This window comes from Corythoichthys intestinalis, chromosome 14 (genome assembly GCF_030265065.1).
Source record: "Corythoichthys intestinalis isolate RoL2023-P3 chromosome 14, ASM3026506v1, whole genome shotgun sequence".
Lineage (NCBI taxonomy): Eukaryota > Metazoa > Chordata > Actinopteri > Syngnathiformes > Syngnathidae > Corythoichthys > Corythoichthys intestinalis.
In genome coordinates, this window is record NC_080408.1 from 47,983,618 (window position 1) to 48,005,563 (window position 21,946).

Consider the following 21,946-nt stretch of genomic DNA (forward strand, 5'->3'; position numbering starts at 1 on the left):
CAGAGTGTTTTTTCAAACTATGCAGAATTGCACTTTCAGTTCAAAAGAGCAACGAATGCATTTAAAATAAATTAAAATACCTAAGCTTAGCCTCAAATGGTATAAAAAAATTAATAAATGAGGATCAAAGTACAGTGATCCCTCGTTTTTCGCGGTTAATGGGGACAAGAACCCGCCACGATAAGTGAAAAACCAGGAAGTAGCGCCCACCCCTAATGTATTTATTTAGATTTAACATTGGAGGGAGATACATATAGGATTTTTCCCCCAAATTATAATTTAAAAAAAACAACAATGTATGTATATGTATATTTTAATAAATGATTTTAAATCACTTCAAATGTAATAATTATACATTTTAAACATGTTACTGTCCCATCGAATTATTTTTAAACAAGGATAAAATGTAAAGATGCTTGTTTTATTAAATGCTTCATTGAGTGAGTCCACACAACTCCGCTCCATCTCCTCACTTAAACACAATGAGTTACCACAGCAACTGTTTAACAGACGCATGCGGCGCTTTGATGCTGAGGCTTCCAGGGATCTGTGGCAAGATCAAACAGAATCATTGTTAACTTTAATAAGCAACTCCAGTGCATTGCCTGAACAACAAAGAGCAGAGAGAGGGAGGGAGTGAGAGTGAGACTACGCAATCAGTTCGGGACAGCCCATCTGAATTTTTAGTAAAAAAATGTTTGCGATGGACTGAAGGCGCGAAGTTGGATGCGCGAAGTACTGAGGGACCACTGTACAACAAAAAAATAATTGGCTAACTTGCATAGCAAAATTGTGCTAGCTTAAATGCTATAAAGTGTTTTTTTTTTTTTTTTTTAAACAAAACAAAACTCTTAGCAAATCGTTCAAATACATATTCCCACAAAAACACTGATAAATATGCATCTAAACTAAATTACAAATGCCAGAAATCATATCAGCTCAAACAAAAACTTACAACCTTATGTTGGTCTTTACTCTTTCACTCCCAGCCATTTTCACCAGAGCAAGGCCCTTTGCTCCTGGCCGTTTTTTCTGGATTTTGACTGATTTTGCAAGGCCCACAGAAAATTCTGTTCTATTGCTATATACACTTGGAACCCACCAAAAGAAAGATTAGACTCTCTTCTTTCAGCAGAAAAAAAGTAAGTTCGTATCTTTTTCCATTCTTTAGAAATCAGCATTAGAAAATAGCTTAGTTTGAGCAATTTTCCAATTTCTGATGAAAAAATGGAGAAAATGAGCTTTTTGTAAACGCATACATTTCAAACATAACTTTGACTTTAACAAAGCTATTTTTTGCATTAGTTACATTCCAAACATCTGAATAATGTTTTCCTTTTACAAAATACCATGAACAACCAGACAAATAGAGCTTTAGATAGCAAAGTAACAATTTATTCACACACGACTACTGAGAGATGACGCCCTTGTCGCCACGTCAGCTGTGTAAACCTTTCCATCATCGTTGTGTGTCTCACAAAGATGGATTATTTTTGCATTTCTGCGGGGTCTGCTTGGCGAGCCGCTCCACGGGGGTTTTCACTCGTTTTGCACGGTCGTCCAGTGCCTGGCGTCCCAGGCGTCCTCTCGTTGTTTTGTCCGGTCGGAGCGCCGCCTGGCTTCATGCCGCCAGCGCTCTGACAAAGCTGCCCGGCCGTTCACTGCTGTTGAATTGGTTGCCTGGTCTTCCAAAATGCACTACTGCCCTCCAGTGGCCAGTTTTATTGCTTTAAAAGGGGTTTGGAGCGTTGTCCTTTGTTTCTCAGATACAGCGGAAGCTATATATGCTTCTTATAAAGAAAAAAAAAAAAAAAACGCAAAAGACGTATAAATACGTTTGTGGGCTAGTGGAGCATTTAAAAAGAACGTTTTTATACGTTTCTGGGAGCAAATGACTTAACAGGGAGCAGCTGGATTCAGCTATGTTAGATGAGTTATTTTGCCACTAGAAGGCACTGTAACACCCCAAATGCAAACACTTTCAAAACAAACCATTACAAAGCCATTCTAATCAAACTAATCCTCGAAGCAGAAAAAAATTGATTCAAAGCTTTTTTCCTAATCGAATTACTCGAGTTAATTAATTTTTAATCGATTTAATTCAATTCATTTCAATTGTTGCAGCACTAAATTAATTCCCTTTATTTAGTTTTATTTCTCATTCATTTTGGACTTTCTTATATTTTGATATTTTCTCATTTTTATTTTTCTAATTTCGTTTTCTATATTGAATATCTTTTATCAATTATGTAATGAATTAATAACTGAATTCATTTTTATGTACTATTTTTGATGTATATTTGTTAGATTTAAATTTAGGCATCAAGGTGAACCCTAATTTTGTGGAGGATCGTATTTTGCTGCCATTGATGGCGATAGACGATCCATTTGAAGCGGGAGGGCAGGCAGCAAACTTTCGAAGGCATTTTCTGCCTAGTTACAACAGTAATTATAATACCTCATTCAATGCCTTCGATTATAATAGACGTCCTATCTATTAGTTCATTAGTTTAGTCCAAGTAGTACCCTCCCACATCAAATGGATTGGACGTCTACCTCATGTTAGAATTTTTACCACCTGAACCTGCAATCTTAAATACCACCAGAAGTGATGTCCAACACCTCCATTCCGCTTGACTACCTTTTCCTTTCCCTTCTTCCAATAGTTGTTGACATTCCGGCCACGTTGCTGCGGCACAAGCACTGTCTTTCCACATCCCTTATGTCACTCCCTGGCATTTTTTCTCCCCCTCTTATAGACGTCCCCCCGACTCCTTACTCCCCCTACGTGATTGCTTGTTAGTTGGTATGCAGGCATGGAACCCCATTGTGCTTTCTTGCCTGTCAGCACTCCTTCGCATCTCACTCCCTCGCCTTCTTTCTTTTCCGTTCCAACTCCTTTTGTCCACTCGTTCTATCAAAAAAAATGAGCAGAAAGCAGAGGAAAGGGCCAAAGTGGATAAATGGGAGGACGCCTGGGGAAGAAAGTGGTTGTATATGGGGTGTTGGGACAAGAGGATGTTTTTTCTAAAGGACAGGTGTCAAACTTAACCCTGGCCTCTCAAACCTGGTTGTTAATTACACAAATAACAGAAGCATCACATGATTTTTCAAAGGGTTCCAATACTTTTGTCTGGCCCATTTTTGGAGTTTTTTGTGAAAGGATCATGATTACATTTGCTTCCATTTTTTTATTGTGTTTTTTCATTGCAAGCAAAATAAATGAAGATATTACTACCAAAGCATTTGTAATCGCAATCAGAATTGCAGGGGTGCCAATACTTTTGGCCAGCACTGTAATTTATTCTTATGGGAAAATCATGCTCCACATAGGATCATTTTGACTTAAAAACAAGGTTCTGGAACGAATTAACTTAGTATGTAGAGGTACCACTGTATTTGCTATTCCCCACTCACCCCCCCCTCCCAAAAAATAAATAAATAAATAAATGGACTATTTAATGTCAACAAATTCTTTGATTAAAAAAATAGACGTCGAATCATTATCTAACTGATTTGCTGTCAATTAGTTGTGACAATCCTAGTTGTCAGACATAACAAAAATGATCTTGACACCTCTTGCTCCGAAGGAAAGAATTAGGAAATAAAATAATACCCCAAGAGAGATAAAGGCAGTAAAAGTGAGCATGGCAGGACGAGAGAGGGGAAAAAGGGGGAAGGGGGCCACGGCAATAATTTCACGTGGATGGAGCTGGGTGAGCGAAGCTTGCTAGCAGAATGACAAATGGGTCTCAAGTGACAGAGTATTATATTAAAAAGTAAATTGATATGCAAATGTGGAGTGTGTCACGTTGGAGGACAGCGAGAGCCTGTTGTCATCACTGAAGTGGAACGGAGAGAAAGGTGCATGAGGGCGAGCTCGGTTGCCAATTCTGTTCTATAGTTCTCTTTTAGTCTATGTGTTTATATTAAAACGGCATTAATAGGAAGCAGAATGGAACAACAGCCTATAGTGCGATTGCGTGTCAGCAAAATAGCAGATAGGAACTACAGGCCAAGTTGGCAAACTGTGCCGACTTTAACTGCAGGGCATTTGCATAAAGAATCAGCCGGTGGGAATGCTCATTATAAACTTTAAGTCACGACTTGAAATGTCGGAATGAAAAAGTCAATATCTGTAGATTCCTAATCTATACCTGACGTGCTGAAAATTCATGGGGCGAGTGTGCAAATATGACAACTGGTTGACTGGAGTATGTAAATGCTTGCTGCATAAATGCCTGTTTCCCGCGGTCATGGCAATGTGACAACCTTGCATGACTGACACGCAAAAGCAGAGGACTTTGTGTTTGTGGCCCACTCGCTACTACCTTCGGGCTATTGTCACAGACTAGCCAAAACAAAGTGACGAAAATGAACAGACACGCATGAATAAGGATTCACGCATTCAGGGCTGGAGCTGACGTTATTTCAATATGTAGGTCAGGAGAACCTTCTTGTGGGCTTGGTGTGTGTGCTATTTTAACTCGTGGGCTGACATTGACGGTGAGAGACGTCCAACCCATTTGGAAAGGGAAGGTTGGCACCAAATGAACGAACGTTTATTCATTCAGTGTCAACCCTGTCTATTGAAATGGGTAGGATGTCTACTAATGATAAACTCATTTAAAACTAGAAACGTCAATTTCCGGAGAAATTTTGATGGGGCTTTACTAGGGGTGTAACGGTACACAAAAATCTCGGTTCGGTACGTACCTCGGTTTTGAGGTCACGGTTCGGTTCATTTTCGGTACAGTAAGAAAACAAAATGCAAAATATAAATGTGGTAGTTGTTTATTACACACTTCTGTGTTTTCAACAATAGGAACATTAGCCTATACAAACTAGAATTCTGCTCAAAAAGTAGCGGGTATTTAAAGATAATAATCCAACAACAATTCGCCTTTCAGACCCAGCATATTGGTCAGCTTTCTTTCTGAAAGAAAGAAGAAAAAAGAAGTCCTGTGCTAAAGAGAAAACCAATCCCAATGACAAAGATTTTAACATGTATTTTACAAATGAAATGCCTCAATGAATCTTTTTTTTTTCTTATGAACGATTTTCAAAAGTTTTATTGGTGGATTTTCTCAAGTTTAAGCGCCACACAGAAATGAATAAATGTATATATAGTTGACGGACACACGCAGGAAGTCTGTGTTGTTACATTTGTTATGGTCCGAGTTGCGGAGCTGCATTAAACGTTTACTCCAATGAGTTCAAGAAACTAAATTCTGTGCTTTATGAAGAGTGAAAAAAGTAGAATTTCACGTACCGTAATGGTCGGCAACGGATCGTCACATACGTTTCTTCAACACAACGTGGCCGTGGAATAATATATATATATATATATATATATATATATATATATATATATATTTTTTTTTTTTTTTTTTTCTGTCTCCATCCATGTACCCGTTTATAATGCGCACCATGATTTTACAAGTTGATTTGGGGGAAAATAAGTGCGCGTTATATTCGGGAAATTACGGTATTTATTATATTATGTGTTTTCACATTTTACAAATGTGATGCAGTATTCATTTATATTGTATATTTTATGTTGCATAACTGTAGTTCCTATGTGAATATTAGTTCCTACTTGTTTTGTTGTTGTAGGAGGGTTTTGTATTGAACACGGGGCCGTGTTGGTTATTATTACAGCAGAGAAGACGGCAGTAAATCCACAAAGACAAGTCAACTGTGCCCCGATCTACCACTCAAGAGATCTGATGGACTCAAAAAGTGGGTTGCGATTGCATATTATTTTGAAAATCGACTGGATCCACCGTATTTTTACACGAGTGACTTCCGGTCTGCCCGATCCTAGCTAGTAGTATTGATGCAGGAGGGCCGCATCTCGCGTCAAATATTAAACTCTGCCGTTCTTTTCGCGTGCGTCGCGTTGAGCTGCTTCTGGGACGCGTCTAACACGCGGCCTTACTGTGACTGGTATGCATTGGCTGATTGACTTTAACGCCTGCGTTTCACTGCGTTCTCGCGGCGGCCACGTTGTTGCACCATTTACGTTTCTGGGTTATATACTGTCCTACCGTGTTGGTCCTCATTATAGTAGAGAAGACAGCGTAAATATAATCTACACAAAGAAACTGTAACCCGATCGACTCACAGCCTCGAAAAGTAAGGGTTACATTACGTCAGAAACTCGTTCGGTACGCCTCCATTCCGAACCGAGCACCCCGTACCGAAACGGTTCAATACAAATACATGTACCGTTACACCCTTAGGCTTTACTGTGGTTGAAACAGATCTACAGGTCACTTCCTGTTGGTTTGGGGACATTTCCGGGACATGTCCTGTTGATATCAGGTGACTATCTGAAAAAATTATTTAGAGTATTATTTTCATGAATTGAAATTTGGGATTTAGAGATTAGTATTGAGGAAAGCCGCATTAATGGTCATTTTGTTTATTTTTATCTTAATTATTATTTAGTTCAGGGGTTAGCAACCCATTGCTCAGTTTTAAAAATAAAACACTAGTATTTGATTAAAACACTCGCGTGTGAGATTGAACAAAGGAATTCAGTTTCACTTTAGTAAGAACAACAAGTCAGGCTCACTTTCTTCGGTGAATTCATGACCAGCTTGTGTTTTCTGCGGGATACTAGCATATATAGTATCTGCTCACAACTACCGCAAAATGGTCATTGGCAGCTAGCACGTCATACAATGTTTTAGCACCTGAGCAAAAAGACAGGTGACAACAAAGGCGAAGTCATGTCAGTTTTCACGCCACGTTTCCGAGTGTAGCGCTAATGATTCATGACACTTTTAACTGGAGAGGAGAAATGAGTCTCTCTGTAATTACTATGGAAATGTGTTCATTTCCCATCAGACACACTCCCTCACATCTGTAAGCACCAACACAGACTTATTAAATATGGAGCAACAGAGCTTTTGGTTTCATAGAACATGTATGTCTACGTGGGGGCGCCTTTCCCCCCGTGGGATCATCACAGGAGTGTGACTCAGTGTACCACGTTCCCCATATGTTCCAAACACATGCCCACGAGCTATATTGTGAGTGTCATGTGTGTAATGATCTGCTCTCGGTGATCCACTGGCGTGTGGCCAGCTGATAATCAGGTAACACCCCCACACCCTGCCTTAACTGCCCCCAAATACAAGTCTCCGCTGGCTAATATGCTTGTGTGTATTCCCCAAACGTGTATACATGCAGTCAGCTGTGTAAAACTAACATGGATTAAATAGCAAATGGCAGAAATTTTAATGAGCAACAATAGAAAACCTCCCGATTGCTCAAATTTGAGTTTATCCTCAAAATAATTTGCTAGAATGGCACAAAAAATAATATTCAGGCATATGTATAAAAGATTAAATGATCGATTTCATGATGATAGGTAAGTTTCAAGGGCCTTTGATCAATTTATGATGATCATGTTCACGTTTAAAATATCATTGATATTTTGCGTTTTGATTTGATTGCATTGTTGCTTAACCAATCGATGTATCGAACCAAATTGAGGTTACAGCCCTACGTTTTAGTTGACATATTCTGAGTTAGGGTTGTGACAATATATAAATATGGTGATATATGTATCTCAATAGGTTATCGATAGAATCCCGCCAAGAATCGTTATATCGCTTAATAAAGCAACCAATAAATTGTTACCTAAATTTTCCATTAGACCAGTCCTTCTCAAATAATGGGGCGCAAAGTGATGTCGGATGGGTTGTAGGGCGGATGTGACCTCGGGGAGCATACATTTTTGCCATACTAGAAAAAAATCGTAAGTGCACATCCACTAAATGCATGACAGTGGTGATCTCATTTTCATCCTCAGTATTTTTTTTTAACCAAACGAGCGCACAGCAAAGAGCAAGAGATATGAAGAGCAAGATGAGGAAATATGACGAAGCGTGTGGAGCGTTTGGCTCCACTTTTATTACCGTGGGAGATGAGGAAAGGCCAGTATGTTTACTGTGTCTAAAAATGTTGGCAGCGGACAGCATGAAGCCAAATAAGTCACTTAAAGACATTAGGCACCAATCACATTGATAAGCCGCTGGAGTTTTCAGCGAAAACATTGACAACAATTGACAACAATAGTCCCGCTTTGTGAGTGTTACGTCAATAAACCAAGGAGCATTGTTAGCGTCCAGCAGTGAGGAAAATAAGTATTTGAACACCCTGAAATTTTGCAAGTTTTCCCAATGATGGGCGGGTTCAAAATCTTCATTGTAGGTGCTTGTTCACTTTGAGAGGCGATCTAAAGAAGAAAAAAAAATCCATAAATCACAGTGTATGATTTTTTAACAATTTATTTCTTTATACTGCTGTAAATGAGTGATTGAACACCTGTCTATTACCGAGAACTGTGAGCCACAAAGAGCTTTTAGTCACATTTAAAAAGTTCAACGAATAAGTGGAGTGGAGGTGGACTTTGTGAGTCTGACTTTTTGACTTGTTTGAGTTGGTTAGTTGCATATAAACACCTGTCCACCCCATACAATCAGGAAGACCCCAATTCTTAACATGGTCAAGACCAAAGAACTGTCCAAAGACACCAGAGACAGAATTGTAGACCTCTACAAGGCTGGACAGGGTTACGTTGCAATCGCCAAGCAGCTTGGTGATATAAGATCCACCATTGGAGCAATTATTAGAAAATGGAAGATGCTGAACATGAGTGTTAATCTCCCTCGGACTAGGGCTCCATGCAAAATCTACCTCGTATGGTCTCAATGATCCTAAGAATGGTGAGGAATCAGCCAAGAACTACACAGAAGACATTGGTCAATGACCTGAAAGGAGGTAGGACCACCATTTGCAAGGTTACTGTTGGTAATACACTTAGACGCCATGGTTTTAAATCATGCATGGCACGCAAGGTTCCCCTGCTTAAACCAGCACATGTCCAGGCCCGTTTTAAGTTTGCCTATGATCATTTGGATGATCCACAGGAGTGATGGGAGAAAGTCATGTGGTCATATGAGATCAAAATGGAACTTTTCGGTCTTAATTCCACTCATAGTGTTTGGAGGAAGAAGAATGATGAGTACCATCCCAAGAACACCATCTCTACTGTGAAGCATGGGAGTGGTAGCATCATGCTTTGGAGGTGTTTTTGCACTGTATTAAGGAGAGGATGACCAGGAACTTTTGTGAGATTTTGGGGAATAACCTCCTTCCCATTCCCATGACAATGGCCTGAAGCAGACAGCCAGAATTACCAAGGAGTGGCTTCGTAAAAAGTGTATCAAGGTTCTGGAGGGGCCTAGCCAGTCTCCAGACCCAAACCCAATCGAAAATCTTTGGAGGAAGCTCAAACTCTGTGTTTCTCAGTGACAGCCCAGAAACTTGATTGATCTAGAGAAGATATGTGTGGGGTAAGTGGTGCAAAATCCCTGCTGCAGTCTGTGCAAACGTGGTGAAAAGTTAGAGGACATGTTCGACCTCTGTAATTCTAACGAAAGGCTTCTGTACCAAATATTAACATTGATGTTCTGAGGCGTTCAAATGCTTATTTGCAGAAGTATAATACAAATAAATTGTTTAAAAAATCATGCACTGTGCTTTCTGGATGTTTTTTTTAGATTGTCCCTCACAGTGAACAAGCACCTACCATGAAAATGTCAAACCTGCCCATCATTTCTAAGTGGAAGAACTTGCAAAATTGGAGGGTGTTCAAATACTTATTTTCCTCACTGTATAAAGTAGCATACAATGATGCTCACAGCAAAATAACCCCACACCATAGCAAAGGAGCTGATATTGCCTGCAGCAAAAATAAAAATGTCCCTCCATCCAATGACAATGTTGTTTTGTTGTACTAATTTTTGTTTTTCGGTCAAATTGTTTAGCATACTATACTCTGAGTTAATGTTGCCGATCAATTTGAATGTATTATTATTAATTAATTTTATTAAATTATATTTTTCAGTATGTTTACAGTTTGGATGTGACTTTATTTATTTATTTATTTTTTAATAATTCAGGCAAATTCATGCACTTTCATTCCCATTGCCATGCATTGGACCTCTAGGGCTGTCAATGGCACTCAAATATGAGCATTCAAAGCCAGTCCTCCCAGTTTAAATGAATTGGACGTAATCTATCCTTGTCAATAGTTGGCAATAAGTAAAGAGAGACACTCATTTTACAAGAATGTCACAATAATGTAGTGTCAATTTAGTAAGAGTTCATTTTTCTCTTTAATAGTTGCATCAGAGAGTAGATTGATTTACTGACCCATGTATGAACAGTTGTTTTACCTCCATATTGTGAGATCATCGTTATCATGAGCCTTTATATTACAAATCGTATCGGGAAGTTCTAAGCCCTAACTAACCCCCCCTGTGAAAATATGTTTTCATATAATCACATTTAATCAGTAATATTTTTACATTCCTGTTCTATTACTGTATTCAACTCATTTACAAAGTGTCAGCTCTCTTGTCTGTAAACATCTGATTTCTCCTCCTCAAAGCCGATGTATTCTTTATATCTCTATATCCTTTATCATCATCGCACAACTTTCAACTAGTATCTGCTTCAACTAGTGCCAAATGTTCACTAACAAAATCACTGCCATTGGTGGCCTTTATCAGAGCTACAACACCCATTTTTGGGTAGAAACCGATAAACACACAGCCTCAGCTCACCAATACAGTATAAAGAGGGGAAGTGCAGATGAGATAAAGGAAAACAGTTTTCCCCAACCAACAGACAGAAGATTCCATGTTGCAGTTAAATCATTTTTAGTCGGTCATTAAGCGAAATTGATTTTTCATTTTATGGTTTTGCGCCTGAAATATTTGTGCTGACTTAAAGAGCAGCAAGTCGCGCATGTTTATGGGTGACGGCGACTGTTAAACCCATTTCGGGATAATGCTCAACACGCTGGAAAAATACACCGGTATCATCCCCCTGCAAGGTCGGCGTAACACAATCAGTTAAACACTTCCTCGCAGCTGGACAACAGGCTGCTTGATCAATGGATCAATATTTAGGTCGTTGCGCAGAGACCACGCCGCGGGGTGTGCGCATCGACGGGTAGGGGGCGGAAAAAGCGCCAAGATGTGTGTGTGAGAGTGGGTGTTTGACCTGTTGTAAATCTGGAGGCGGTCATGGCCAGAGGGGCTGGAGAGCGTTAAAGCAGTGAATGTGACTCTCCAAAGGGAACATCTGTGACTCACACGTGTTCAATATTTGGCCGGCATGAAGCTTGGGAGTGTTTAACCCGATAAGAAGAATGGAGGGAAAACAAAACAACAAAAATTGCTTTTTTGAGATAAGAGTTTACTGTTTAACCAGGCATGAAAATCTCTCACCTTTTGGCGAAATTCGCCATTTTGAAGTCAAAAAGGGTTACCTACGTGAATTGTGTAGATCCGAGGAGAAAATTTTTAAGGGGCGGGGGGGTGTTTTGGGAGATTTTTTTTAATGTCGGACGCTTGGTATGCAAGCGGGGAAAGCGGCACAAAGCCAAAAAAGCACACTAGAGTGGCCAAAACATTGACTTATTTCACTGAAACAAAGGAGGGTACACTGTTGTGTCCTGTCTCTTCAATGCCAAGCTTGGTGGCACATCGGCCGTGAATGAACACCTAAAGCGCAGTCACCCAGCTGTAATTTTGGAAGACGACAGGACAAGCTGGCAGATTGTAAGTGTATCTAACTAACTAACGACATTTTTTATTGAAGTTGCTAAGCCTGTCGCGATTTGCAAGAAGTCCATTTATCGCACGGTAAATAGAAATGAGGGCGGTAATTTTCACGGCTGTGTTTTATCGCTGCATGTGTGCATGCATACATTTGTGCGGGCGTGTACACGTGCGTGTTGATGGCATATGAGACTCAGTTCCTTTCACAGATGTTTATTGGTTATCAATACACTGTAGAATTAAAGTTCAGACATACAAGATATGGAAACACATCTATATTAAACACTATAAACGTTAGCATTGCTACATTGAGGCTAATGGGGAAATAAGACAACCTAATATAGCCTGCTGTAAAACATTCATGACAGTCTTCTCCAAAACGCAAACTTGCGGTTAAAAGGTGACACTTCAAACATAAAAAATCGCTGGTTAAAAGCATTTGCAAAAAAAAAAAAAAAAAAAAAAAAACATCTATTACGGCCACCACATGCAATGATGAAAACATGCACTTTTTTGCGAAGTGTAAAATTTGCGGTTTAGCGAACATACTTCCAGTGAACATTTCAAAATAAAAGCATGTCCGTCATATAAATAACGATTTCTGGAGTTAATCCAAGATACTTCAGAATTCAGATTCTACACTAAAATTGCCTTTAAAATGACACCCTTTATGAAAAATCTGGCAATGAATAATTATTATAATACTATTATATATAGTTGTATACTATAATATAAATACTAGATTTTGTTTAAGAATCGTTTTGAATCATGCAATTTACCTCATTGTTTATTTGTGATTTCTTGTTGTTATTTACGTTTATTTGTAAAATCAAAATGTCATTGCTAAATTAGTACAAAAAATAAAAGAAAAAATTGATTCGTCGACTTATCGTAAAAAAATAAAAATATATAAAATTATTTTAAAAATATATTTTATAGGTTTTCTTTGTTATTTTTTATTTATAATAATTGTTTCATATTTTCTTGTATTTTTTTTTTTAAACAAATTTATTGAGGAATGTCCTATTTTTTTTTTTTCTTTTTTTTCTTTCTTATATATAGATATTTGTGCAGTCGATGATATAAGCCGATAAAAGCATTTTCAAATGATATTGGTTAATATCGACACTGTTTTCACATTTTGGGCCAATACGCAATTTGCCTTCAAAGTGGATGTAGAAGCCTTCTGCCTTCGTACAAGAGCTAGTCACAGCTTAGCACAGCAGTTATGCTTATTGACCATTGGATGTCTCCAAACTAAGATGCTTGGAATTTTTATGCGAGCATTATCATTATTAAAGCATCCAGTGGGGCATAAGCCACATCACAATAAAATTATCCATGTTAAGTCCATGACCGCATATTTCGTTATCGGAATTTTTGAGTTGGATAATATTGGTATATCGGTTAAAAAGTCATTATTGGACAACTGTAATGTATATACTGTATGTGATCTTTATTCAGGAATCACAAAGGGTGTCAAACCTACACAACATAGGAAGAAACAAACTAGAAAGGAAAAAAAACATTAAAAAGGCACAACTATCAATACACATTAAACAGGCTTTTACGCCAATGGCGCCACATGCTTAACCTACATCTATAGCTATTTGTAGGGATTTTATTTTCATTAAAATATTAATTTTGAGACCCATTTAATCAACAGATGAACTTATTCATCAGATTTCTTAATAGTGCTTTAAACGTTGGTAACAGAATTGACAAATAATTGGCTGGCGCTGTACCATCTAGGCATATGCAATAACAGCCTCAAGGCATCATTATAAGCTACATTTAGCCTCTGCATGGATTTGGCCAAGTACCTGATCCACAGGTGAGCAGTGTAAAAGGGTGTGCAGTACGCCCTAAACGGTGAGGTTTTTACATGAAAGGAAAAAACTTCTCTTAACCATATTTATCTGTGCATAAAGTTTAATACATTGACGGAGAATATCCCTGTCATCTGACAAACCTTCAGTTAAAAAGTGGCTAACACATCTGACAAACCTTCAGTTATAAAGTGGCTAACATATCTAGCCTCATTGCAAACATTCAGAGCCCAGAAGGAACAGAGGGAGTACAGCTCCCCTATCCTCTTTAGAGCGCACAATCATAATGTTACTTTTCCCTGCATTGTATTTGATGTCAAATTGGTCACCAAAATGAGAGCATGTTACTCCTGTAAGCTAGCACTGAATGGGGAGAGCACCACCACATTATCCACGTACATAAGATGGTTAATGACAGTGCTTCCTACAACACAACCAGTATTACACTTATTGAGATGGTTGGACAAGTTGTCCATGTAAACATTGAACAAATATGGTAAGAGAATTCCTCCCTGACTCTCACCAGACCAAGCTACCCCATTTAATGTGAACAAGTTGATTTGCATACCAGAAAGCTATATATATTGATGATATATTTGGGCACCCCCCTTTTTGTCAAGAAAAAGTTTATACTTATGTATTTCTCCCAATGCTTGTTAATGTACTACATTTATTTCTCATTTTCTTATTTGTTACTCATTCGCTGCTGGCCCAGGTATATTACCAGTATTCACAGAGTATGTGTGGTGGTAGTTAGTAAAAGAAGAATTTACATGTATAATAAAAATATCCGTTGACGGCGCGAGACATCAATGGCAGTGAGAGGGTTGAAAATTGGAAATTATATTTGAGTATTATTTCTTTTCCAGGCACTGTGGCTATATCAAAGCTAAGCAGGATCCCGATGAAGAGAAAATGCAATTCCAGCATGGCCGAGGTAAAAAAATCACATTTCATTTCATTGCCATTGACGCTGATACACAGTGGTATGAAAAAGTATCTAAACCTTTTGGAATTTGCCACATATCTGCATAAAATCGCCATGAAATGTGATCTGATCTTTGTCAAAATCACACAGATGTAAAAACAGTGTCTGCTTAAACTAAAACCACCCAAACATTTATAGGTTTTCATATTTTAATAAGGACAGCATGCAAATAATGACAGAAAGGGGGAAAAAATAAGTAAGTGAACCCTCTGCCCAAGGAGACTTAAAGAGCAATTGAAAGCAATTTTACCAAACAAGTTAAGTCAGGTGTGTGCCCAATTGACAGTCAGAGAAGTTGTCTACAAATGGAGCGAATTTGGCACTGTTGCTTCTCTCCCAAGGAATTGCCGTCCACTAAAGATGACGCCAAGAGTTCAGCGCAGAATACTCAGAGAGGTAAAAAATAACCCTAGAGTGTCTGCTAAAGACTTACAAAAATCACTGGCACTGTACAGTATCCCTGCACACATCAACTACTAGTACTAGTATATGTAAAACTAAGGCCAAGAATGGTGTTCATGGGAGGACTCCACAGAGAAAGCCACTGCTGTCTCAAACAAATAATTTAATGTTCACAAAGAGGCACTTGGACACTCCACAGAAGTTCCGGCGAAATATTTTGTGGACTGATGAAACCAAAGTCTAATTGTTTGGGAGTAAGACACAACTTCATGTGTGGAAGAAAAATGGAACAGCTCACCATCATCAACACCTCATCCCCACCGTGAAGCATGGTGGAGGGAGCATCGTGATTTGGGGCTGTTTTGCTGCCTTAGGGCCTTGACAACTTGCAATCATTAATGAAAGAATGAATTCAAAAGCTTATCAGGAGGTTTTGCAGGAAAACCTGAGGCCATCTGTCAGATAGTTGAAGCTAAAAAGAGGATGGATGCTGCAACAGAACACACAGAAGTAAATCAACTTCAGAACGGTTTCAGAAGAACAAAATACACTTTCTGGAGTGGCCAAGTCAAAGTCCAGACTTGAACCCCATTGAGATGCTGCGGCATGACCTAAAGACAGCGATTCATGCCAGACATCCCAGGAATCTAACTGAACTACAGCGGTTTTGTTGAGAAGAATGGGCCAAGATTAGTCTTCATCGATGTGCCAGACTGATCTACAACTACAGGAAGCGTCTGCTTGAAGTTATTGCTGTCAAGGGCGGGGCCATAAAATATAAAATATGTATATATAAAATATAAATATGTGATGGTTCACTTACTTATTTTCCCCCCTTCTGTCATTGTTTGCATATTATCCACATTAAAATATGATAACCTATAAATGTTTGGTGGATTTTAGTTAAAGCAGACACTGTTTTTTCATCTGTGTGATTTTGACAAAGATCAGATCACATTTCATGGTGATTTTTTGCTGAAATGTGAGAAATTCCAAAAGGTTTAGATACTTTTTCATACCAATGTACATCCCAATCATGTGAAGTCCAATCCTCCTGCTGTGAATTTGAATTAGTTTGTCACTCATAGACATCCAATCCATTTGAACTGGGAGGGTTCAAATGGATTGGACATCAATGGAAGACAATGTGTTACAATAATTAATTCCCTTGCATGTTAGCACAAACACTTTATTTCACAACTCAAATACTAAAAACCGACACTGGTGACATTTATTTTGGCATAAACAGCTTTTTGCGCTGATGTTTTCTTGTCGGGTGAGGTTTCTTATGGGTTCCTGTTAAAATGACGAGTCATTTTATCGCCGCGGCTAACAAAGTAGTTATGTATCTAATTATGTAACCATTTGAGCAGAGCACTCACATTTCACCACTGGCAAACAGGCAACTTTTATTAAAGCTCATAAAGCCGACGCACTAATCTTGGGCGAACATTTATGAGAGGTGGAAGCGCAATTGATGTTCACTTTCTCTGCTTTTTCCTTTCACTTTTGCACGTGCGCAGTCAAGCTTCCTGGCAGTAGGACTTACATCCATCCTCACACCTACGAAGACCCCAACCAGGCTGTCAGAGACTTTGCCAAAGAGATCGATGCTACCAATATTCGCATTGAGAGAGTTATTGGAGCGGGTATGCTAGAAAGCATTCATGTATTTCATTCCACTCTTGGGTATTTGAATGACCGTGTGGAAAAACATCTTCGTATTTATAACCCGTATGTTTGTAGGAGAGTTTGGCGAAGTGTGCAGCGGGCGACTGCGCGTGCAAGGAAAGCGAGAGATCTATGTGGCCATCAAGAGTCTGAAGGCAGGCTACTCAGACAAGCAGAGGCGGGACTTCCTTTCCGAAGCTTCCATCATGGGGCAGTTTGACCACCCCAACATCATCAGGCTGGAGGGAGTCGTCACCAAATGTGAGTCCTCATTTTTTGCATCTTTAGTGGAGATACAGTGGTACCTTGAGGTACGAAAGCTTCAGTACAGGAAAGTTTTATTTTACAAAAGGTTTTTCAAAGCTTTTTTCGCTTCACATTATGAAAAATTATTCATTATACAAAAGAAACACGTATTGAAATCCAGGGCGTAGGATTGGTCTTAACATTGGTAGGGACGATATAACAGCATAAACTGCATGTACACATTTTGCCCGGGATGGGACATTGATTAGACTAAACAGATTGGGTGAACGGGGGTCAGGGCTACATTTGTCACGAATATGAACCTAATTAAATGATATGCTAAATCAAGGGCGATCATTCCGTCAATCACGATTGATCGGATATTGCAACGCTAGTGTGGGTAGCTTGCGACATCCAAAATAGTTTGGGTTTAGCAGCACCTCTCTCTCTCTCTAATCAGCTTCTTGCTCACGTTTTTCTTGTTCTATAGTTTCCAGTTCACTGCATTTGTCACAGTCTAATTAAAGTTTAACAGCAGAAAACACAAACAAAAGGGCACTTCTCTCTAAGCAGCTTCCCACTCGAGTTTTGCAGGTTAGCAAGTTCACACAGTTTAATGTAATGCTGACTCTGATACAGCACAGACTTTCAGTAGCAAAATTAGTAGTGTGTTTCCCACCTCCACAACATTAGCATCTTTTTAAAATTATTTACAGTGGCTGCTGCTGGTCAAAAAAAAAAAAAAAAACTTCTAATATCCCTTCTCTTCGAAGGGGGCAAATGAGGGGGCATGTTGTTGACATGTATTTCTTCCAGAGCTGTGTGAGTGTGAACGTGTGTGTGTGTGTCATTTCCGGGTCAAGTCATCAGCTAATCAAACATGCGTTTGAGGATAAAAAAATGGACCTGCACATTCAGCAAGTGAAAGGGAGTAAATGTAAAATTGAACATAATGAAAATAATTGACTTAATGATGGTAGGGTCAATTCTATCCTTACAACATGTTGAAATTCGCCCCCCCGGCCCAGACGCACCCGCGGACAGCACCAACCAAAACAAGTGCCGCTCGGCTGACGCTGCCCCGCGTGCGCCCACCGGGAAGGCCGAATCTCGCGCGTCGTCTTATTTTAACCCTTTGTACTGACTCCATGTTTCAAAAGCTTGAAGAACACTCACCGGAAACAGGTTGACAATTTATTCGTCGACAATGGTAAAAACAAGGCAAAAACAGACGACGGAGGGACAATTCTGGATCCAAAACAAGGCTACATGTTTCCGAGCAGAAAAAAATCTGTGTTATCTCAGTGTCCAGTCTTTTTAAAGTATTTGCTGAGGCGGGCCTTGTCGAAGGCGTTTCTGGGCGTTGCTTTTGGGTCATCCCCTCTGTGGCCGGTTTTGGGCGGCTTAGGTTCGTGCGCGGATTGGGACGTCCGCTATCAACTTTGCTGTCCGGGCTGGTTGTACTTGTTTTAGGACAAAGCGCTTTGTCCTTGGAGTTTGCTGGGAGAGCTGATTGCATGAGTTGGTGCGTCAATCTTGTGATAAGACGGCATTGTGTATCTCTTCTATTTCTTCTCATTAAACTATGGTGTGCTATTTATTTTATATTAGTAGTGTAGTCCTACCGTAAATATGAAAATGATACTATTTCCTGATAAATTATATTACGTGTGTTAGAGTAATGCAAACAGTTTAGACGGTGCCTGTACCAAATGTATGTGTTAGACTATATATGTGTTAGACTAATGCAAACAATTATATGGTGTGTGCGATGATGATATCCTTTCCCCTTCAAACATATGGGAAGACAATCTAAATTACCTATATAACTCAACTCATTATATCATGCATATAAGGTTGCTTAAAAGTTGGTGGGGACAATTTGAGCATCCTGAAAAGTTGTTAGTGTTATGTCCCTACCGTTCCTATGCAAACCCACACCCTTGATTGAAATACATCATTCTCGCTCGTAGCAATGCAATAATGTAATCACCATATTTTTCGGACTATAAGTCGCAGTTTTTTTCATAGTTTGGCTGGGGGTGCGACTTATACTCAGGAGCGACTTATGTGTGAAATTATTAACACATTATGATATGATTTCACATGTTATTCTGGTGTTTTGGAGTGACACTGATGGTTTGGTAAACTTGTTAGCATGTTCTTTATGCTATAGTTATCTGAATAACTTTTAATAATAATAGCTATGGCCATGTTCGCGTTCTGCCTTTGGCAATCTGTGTTCAATTGTATTATTGACTTTTTTATATTGAAATGCATGCTTTTAGTTTGTGGCACTTTCACTCCCACGTGGGGGCGCACTTGCGCTTGTTTACGTGAAGAAGAGCGCTCACACGCCAGAAGAAGACCGACAGCTACGTAGCTCTGAGTGAGTGGGCGAGTTAGCGAGAGAGAAACACGGCTGCGAACCTACAGTCATTGTTTATGCTTGTAAAATATTTCTACAGCAGCAACGCCTGTGTGTATCATCTTTTCTGTTGTTGTTGTGTGTTTTCCACCCGCAATTGGACACTTAGAGCCAGTTGTGTGGTTGTTTGAACGATGCGCTAATGCTAGCGAACGCATGCTAACCGTTTGTGTCATGTCATTGCTGTAAAAGCACCTAATTATCATTTATTTATGCGAACCTGTTTGGTATCGAGGATAAAATTGATTCAGCAAATTATACGGACCTCCAGCATCGTCATTTGGGAGTTTAGCCAGCTGAATAGCCATGACCGAACCGTAGCGTCCTGGTGAGGACGGTATAATTGCATTTCGTTGTTCATGCACTGTACACTGTACACTTATTCAGCATGTTGTTCTCTATTGTATTTTTATATTAAATTGCCTTTCAAGATGACATGTCTGTTCTATGTGTTGGATTTTATCAAGTAAATTTTCCCCAAAAATGCGACTTATACTCCGGTGCGACGTTAATATATTTTTTTTCTCTTCGTTGGGCATTTTATGGCTGGTGCGACTTATACTCAGGTGCGACTTGTAGTCCAAAAAATATGGTACATTTAATTATAAATGTATACACACCACAATGTGCTACACAATGCTCATGTATATGAAACAAAAAGGAATATACAGTGGTCCCTCTACTGATGAAATTAATTGGTTCTGGAAGTGGTTTTGTAATCTGAATGTGTGGTGATTTGATTTTATTAGATCGTGCAAATTAGATAGGAAACTACGTTTTGTCTTTTAGTGCCAGATGAAGATGATGATGACGTAGGTATCTCTTCAAACTTAAAACAAAGCACAAAGACAGTACAGTGGTACTTCTACTTACAAAATCATTTGGTTCTGGATGTAGTTTCTTAACTTGAAAATTCTGTACGGACGCGTTATCCATGAAAATGCCCTCATCCGTTCCAAGCCCACCAAAATTAAGACATAAATTTAATATAAATCATAAAAATGCATCAAAACATATAGAAAAAAAATACATGTTACGATTACATCTATAAACATAACAAACAAGTTCGACTTAAATGCCTCTAGAGTGTGAAAAAGTATCACAAATAAAGAGGCAACTAGAGGATATGAAAGCAGATTTAATGTATTTTTTTTTTTTTTTTTTTAGTAATGAGTGCTAGGCTTGCCACCCGTCCCTTGAAATAAGGAATTGTTCCGAATTGTGAATTAAAATTTGCGTTCCGTATTGAATCAATATGGAATATATATAAATAGATCAATTTCTATGCATTTTATGAGTTTTGGGGATGTCTTTTTTTTTTTATTTCGCCTTTACGGCTTTGGGCGTGAGACTGAGAGGAGCATCTCTTATTTCTATTTCTGAATGGTGGCAAGCCTATCATTGAAAGCCATATATTTATGGAAGCCACTCTGAAATGAATTTCTTGAAATCAGTGGACAAAAATCTTCGAACGAAATGTCTCTAAAAATGTTTTTTTGTTTGTCCCGAATTAGCAAAACCGAAAAATTGCGTTGATGCTAGCAAATAGCTCGACTCTTGAGACGAGCAACTCAACATTTTCTGTAAGTGAGTGTGTTTTGATTCATTTCATACTGTACCTTTAGATCGTCCCTCTTCTTGCCCCCTATGAGCAGCTAAATCGGGTCTAACCAGGTTGTCTTTCCCGCTAGGGAAAATTTTAATTTTGCTCTCATTCCTTTGTGCGATCAACCATGCTCTACCTCTCTTTTCTTACGGTGACTCCACTGCATGGTGTGCGTTGAATTCAAGAGTTATTCCAAGACAGTTTCAAAATGATCCCTTAAATTACCATCAGTAGGCACAAACGAAATTGACTGAACACTAAAATGCAGTATAATGTAAATAGTCAAAATAAAGTACAAACAGAGGTAGGTAGAGTAGCCCAATATTTTTACTCTAGTAGCGTTACTTCAAAATAATATTACTCAAGTGAAAGTAGTATTTCAAAAAATGTACTCAAGTACAAGTAAAAAAGTAACCAGTGAAAAGAATACTCAATTAATGAGTAACATTGTGAGTGACTGCTTATTTTTGTTTTTTATTTAAACAATGGTATTTTTTTCTCTCAGTACTAACTTATCTATATTAACTGCTGTTATAATGACACTGTACAATAACCCATTACATAACCATATTAAGCCAAAGAAATACACACACAGACAAAAAAAAAAAAAAAAAAAAAAAAAAAAGGAACTTGGGCGAGAGAAAGAGAAAAAAAAAACTGACAGAAATGAAGCATTATTTCACCAAAGAGCATGAGTGCCCCTCTAGTGGAGAAAATAGTTCCTAGTTTGAATAGAGAATACTGTAGTTCCTTCATAGTTACTCATATGAAATTAAAAGGATCATATCTCCGGTTTTCCGTGGTCAGTCGGTGCAAAATAAAAACTGGGAGAGAGGTTTAAATCCGCACTTTTGAGTCATGTTGAGGGCAGCCTTATATGTCAAATACTTCATTGCAATTTTTTACAGCGCTTTAAAGATGCCACGTGATTGAACAGGCTGGCATGATCATAGAACAGCAAGCTTGCGTCTGCTTGGTGTATCGGAGTCAAAAATTTGTAGCGCTACTCTTGGCATCGCTGGCAAGGAAATAATAAATTAGTAGCATTTTTTCTTCACAAATCTACTCAAGTAAAAGTAAAAAGTATGGCTAAAGTAACATGTTACTACCCACCTCTGAGTACAAAGT

At 38.7% G+C, this 21,946-nt stretch overlaps 1 protein-coding gene across 2 annotated transcripts in view; it reads left to right on the forward strand.

The window, feature by feature from the left end:
* The window catches only part of epha4b (eph receptor A4b), a 291,695-nt gene that overhangs the window by 192,003 nt on the left and 77,746 nt on the right, over window positions 1-21,946 (forward strand). For both annotated transcript variants that reach the window (XM_057857051.1, XM_057857052.1), the window contains 3 exons: window positions 14,347-14,414; window positions 16,391-16,516; window positions 16,614-16,799. In XM_057857051.1, the coding sequence (XP_057713034.1) occupies window positions 14,347-14,414; window positions 16,391-16,516; window positions 16,614-16,799 (380 nt within the window). The remainder of the gene's footprint in view (window positions 1-14,346; window positions 14,415-16,390; window positions 16,517-16,613; window positions 16,800-21,946) is intronic.